General features: G+C 55.3%; 1 protein-coding gene across 1 annotated transcript in view; it reads right to left on the minus strand.

The window, feature by feature from the left end:
- Positions 1-1,381: 1,381 nt before the first annotated feature.
- Positions 1,382-4,895, minus strand: part of RBM38 (RNA binding motif protein 38) — a 112,968-nt gene continuing 109,454 nt past the window's right edge. The window contains exon 5 of the mRNA XM_067011822.1: positions 1,382-1,431. Coding sequence (XP_066867923.1) covers positions 1,397-1,431 — 35 coding nt within the window. The 3' untranslated portion in view covers positions 1,382-1,396. The remainder of the gene's footprint in view (positions 1,432-4,895) is intronic.

Here is a 4,895-nt window from a genome sequence, read left to right on the forward strand (position 1 = left end):
CCCCACCGCCCCTGTCATCCACGCCTCCTGGGTCAAAAGCAGACCTTGGAGGTAGAACTTGTGGCCAAGAGAGCTGAGTAGAGGTACTCGAACATTTGTTTTCTGCAACCAAGTGTTAACGTGGCCTCCTACCTTTGTTCCATTTTGCGTGGTAAGCACCATATACTTGGCCAGGACCCTTCTCTCCTTTGAGCCACACTGGCTGGTCAAAAGCTGATAATGTGGAAAGCCAAGGAACAATACCGCCCACGATGCTACAGGCCTCTGTAGCCTCTCCCAGGAGCCCCTCCAGCAAGCAGCTGTCAACCACACACAAGTCCCTTGACATCCTGCGCAAAAGGCAGGGGAACATCTCTGTCCTGAAGGAGGCAAGTGACCGACAGCTACACCAAAGGTGCTGGAGGAACCTGAGGCCGGCCGGTGCCAACCGCAGCATCTTTAGGAGATGCAACAGCATTTCCCTCTGGGACAGGATGCCAGGTCTCCCAGGTCTCAGCAGGGCTACGCTGTACCCACCAGTGCTCTCAGGGACACCTACGATGGCAAAGCCAAGCCAGGCGCAAAGCTCTGGGTATTAGAACAGACACATGGCTCAGCTTACGACCTGTGTGGCCACTTGAGACCATCAGGAGATGGGTCTGGATGGAGCAGGGACAGGGAAGGGGTAAAGGAGGCAACGGAAGCAAATCTGAGGCATTCAGGCTTTTGACAAGCCGGTTGCAGACCCACGAGTTGATTGCTCTTTTCATTCTAGACTAAATGCAGGCAACCTGCCTCGCGCTTTACCTCAGTCCCCCTAATAAACAGGGATCGAGAGTTTAACTGGTAGAAACTGCTCCACGCACCCGGGCTGAAACTGGTCACATCTCGTACTTTGCTAGTCTCCTGCGCTCCACGGGCCTTTTAGCAGAAATCCGGCATCTCTTTCTGGAGGTGTCTCCCCCCGAATATTATATTAACCAAGGACGCAGGGAAGCTTATGGAATCGGAAAGGAAGGGTCAGTTCAGATTCCACAGAGAATAAGGAGTGGACGTGACAGTCACCTGCATCCGCGAAGAAGCCAGCCCTGCCGAAATGAGGCTTCGACAGTCTGGATTCTTCCAGAGGCTGCCAGCCAAGCCTGCTGCCTTGAGATTGTGTCTGGCCTACCGGGGGGCTCCGAGTACTGCCCACCTTTGGGACCCACTCACTGGCACGGCCAGGGTAGCAGCCTGGCCCAGGAAGGCTGCCTCGACACCCGCCGCCCCACGGGTCCTGCACGTGTGCAGTCTCCTCCCCCTCCCCCAGCAGCGGGGCTGCCTGGAGACTCCCAAAGCACGACAAGCTTCTGGGGTGTCCCTCTTACCTCCACCTTCTGAAAGAAGGCTCCGCAGAGGCTCCAAAGTGACACATCCTTCAGTGGGAGGTTTGCCAGGGAGTCCCAGGGGTGCCTGCAAAGAGGAAAAGAAACAGATGCAATCTTTGCTGGAACTTTCCACATCAGAACCAAAGTTTGGAAAACCGCAGGTTTGTCTGCTGTGCTCTACCTCCCTTGAGTGCTTCACCCACATCACCCTACTCTCCCTTTCAAGGAGGCTCTTCCCCTGCTCGCCCCTCCCCCCGACTCTCTCCTCTTTAAAGCCCCTACTTTTCCCTCCAGGTCTACCTCGGTTTCCCCTTTCTATGTCCCTCCTCTCCTTTAAAAAATGTGTTTTTAATCAGTAGTTGAAATTTCTGAACATGAATTTATTATATAAATCCTGGTAAAACTTTCTAGCTGCATGGGTGTGAAAGAAATAATGCAAAATCACCCGAGAAGGCACTAAATAGGTCGTATTGTTCAAGCAGAAAAACTCAGTTAAATGATTTAAAAGAAGTTATTATAACACACTCTTTTCCCAGTGACCTTCAAATATTTATCTTCACCCATATAGCCCACATACTGTCATAGAAACCCAGACACAATGTTAAAACTAGCCATCCAGGGCTTCCCGGGTGGCGCAGTGGTTGAGAGTCCGCCTGCCCAAGCAGGGGACGCGGGTTCGTGCCGCGGAGCCGCTGGGCCCGTGAGCCATGGCTGCTGCGCCTGCGCGTCCGGAGCCTGTGCTCCGCAACGGGAGAGGCCACAGCAGTGAGAGGCCCGCGTACCGCAAAAACAAAAAAACTAGCCATCCAAGATTTTAACCAACAACCCCATTACTGTTGGTACATGAGTTTTTGGGTTTTGGGGTTTTTTTGGTTTTTTATTGGAGTATAGTTGGTTTACAATGCTGTGTTAGTTTCAAATGAGTTTCTTTTAAAAGTGAATTTAGTTCTATCTTTTGTACTATCAAAAATGAAAAAAAATTGCATATGTACTCTGCACGATAATGTGAAATAAAATACACAGAGATACAAGAAGGGGCTGTGGAGAATGAATGGGCAGACATATAGGATGCACTTTGATGGACATCAACAATTCTCTGGCTATGGATGGGAGAAAAACCCATCACTGGTTTGTTGAAAGATGGGCTCAAATGAAGTCAGGCCAAATGACAGGCCATTCCTCCACTGAGGTTCTGGAGGCCCACCCCAATCCTGTCCTCAAGAATGCTTTCTTCTTTGAGTTAATTTCTGTTTCCTGGCATCCAAATATATTTGTACACAATCAGCAAACATTAAATTTTCATTAAAATTTTGAAAAAAGGTAAAAAGTAAAAATAAAACAATGAAATTTCCTGGAATAGTGTAAACCATGCCTTAAAAACATCAGTGAACTGCAAATGATTTTAACCATCCGTTGCCTCCAAACTTGTATTTATTTTGTATCTAACTGGAGAACCAACTCCTTGTGGAGACCATCAGAGTCATTATTCTCCATTAAAAAGAACTTATTGAGATGAAATTCGTACAAGAGAAAGTAACCCCTTTAAAGCGAACAATTCAGGGACAGCTGGTGGGTTCACGGCGCCTCCTGAGTTTCACCTCTCCCCCCACCCCCTTCCCTGTTTCTCTCTCACTTTCCCTTGCCCTCCACCTGCCTTACAGGAGAGGTTCTGGAAAGAACTTTAGACTGTCTAAAGAGCCGGGAAGGATGTAAAGCTGTACGGGAGTCCAGCCCCCTCCCAGCATCACGCCTTCTCGCTCCCTCTTGCTTCCACCTAGCCGTGTCTTCCTTCTGGCCTCCTCATATCACCTCCACAGCCCGCCCTTTCCCCCCCTCAAAGTCTTTTACTCCACTGACCTCCATTTCTCACCTCCTGGCCATGTCCTGGGCTCACTCCTGTTCTCTATCACGCCCGCCGTTTTGCCCCCTTGCTCCATCTCCTCCCGCTCTTCCTCTCCTCCGCCATCAATCCCGCGCTGAGCTCTCCGTGGCCTCCAGCGGTTTCCCTCCTCCCCCTTCCACACACTCCATCTCTCAAAACCCCTTTCACTTGGTTCTCTCCTCCCTTCCACTCCCCCCTCATCCATCTCCCCCCAGGTCTCAGCGCCCCCTGCAGGTCCCCCTCCACTCCCCCCTCATCCACCTCCCCCCAGGTCTCAGCGCCCCCTGCAGGTCTCCCTCCACTCCCGCCTCATCTACCTGCTCCCAGGTCTCAGCGCCCCCTGTAGGTCCCCCTCCACTTCCGCCTCATCCGTCTCCCCCCAGGTCTCAGAACCCCCTGCAGTTCCCCCCCCACTCCCCGCTCATCCATCTCCCCCCAGGTCTCAGCGCCCCCTGCAGGTCCCCCTCCACTCCCCCCTCATCCACCTCCCCCCAGGTCTCAGCGCCCCCTGCAGGTCCCCCTCCACTCCCCCCTCATCCACCTCCCCCCAGGTCTCAGCGCCCCCTGCAGGTCCCCCTCCACTTCCGCCTCATCCACCTCCCTCCAGGTCTCAGCGCCCCCTGCAGGTCCCCCTCCACTCCCCCCTCATCCACCTCCCCCCAGGTCTCAGCGCCCCCTGCAGGTCCCCCTCCACTCCCCCCTCATCCATCTCCCCCCAGGTCTCAGCGCCCCCTGCAGGTCCCCCTCCACTCCCCCCTCATCCCTCCCCGCCCCCCCATGGTCTCTCAGCACTACCTGCAGCGCCCCCTGCAGCTCCCACCTCCTCTCCTCCACATTCCACATCCTCCATCAACCCCTCCCCCCGCCCCGCCCCTTGCACGTCGCCCCACTTTCCCGCCCTGCGCCTGCGTACTGCCATTCTTGACCCTCAGCCCAGGCAGCTGGCTGGCGGCGGCGGCGGGCGGTGGCCTGCAGCAAGCGGCGGCCTGCAGCACGCGACGAGGTGGAGCCCGCCGGGACTGGGCTGGCCGGGCCGGGCGCCGAGGCCACACCTCCCGGGTGAGGGGCCGCCCCCGGGGGCCAGACTCCAGCCTCCTCCAGAGCCGGAGCTGCCCCGCGTGGGCGTGGACAGGAAAGGTTCTGGTGCGTGGTGAGGAGGGGGCCGGCCAGGGTGGAGCCAGGAGGGGGGAGGTGCCCCAGACCAGGTGGGGCGCATGCTAGACCTGAGGTCTGCAGGGCCTAGGCTGCGTGTGTAGACGCTCGAGGCCTAAAGCCTCCGTGGCTCAAAGGGTGCTGAATTTGGAATTGTGCCCTGGTGGGAAGCTTGTCCAGGCCTCCCTTCTAGGCCTAGAATGCACATTTGCTGTAAGCTTGCCCAGGGTCAAGCGTTCCAGGCCTGGAATGTGCATTTGTTGAAAGCCTGCCCAGGCCCAAATCTGTTGGTTCTAGAATCTTCTGGACAAACACCTGCTTTAGCCTCAATCTTACTTAGTCCAGCCCCTTCTAGGCCTAGGCTGAGTTAACTTAGTCCTGAGCGGTGTGAGCCCCAAAGCCTTTAGGGGCTGGAATCTTGTCAGGCCTTGATCAGCCCCAAAGCCTGTTAGGCTGAATGAACCCACTGTGCACACCCACATGGCTTGCTTCTTTCTCCGACAGACCAAGTCACA

This window comes from Kogia breviceps, chromosome 14, assembly GCF_026419965.1.
Source record: "Kogia breviceps isolate mKogBre1 chromosome 14, mKogBre1 haplotype 1, whole genome shotgun sequence".
Taxonomy (NCBI): domain Eukaryota; kingdom Metazoa; phylum Chordata; class Mammalia; order Artiodactyla; family Physeteridae; genus Kogia; species Kogia breviceps.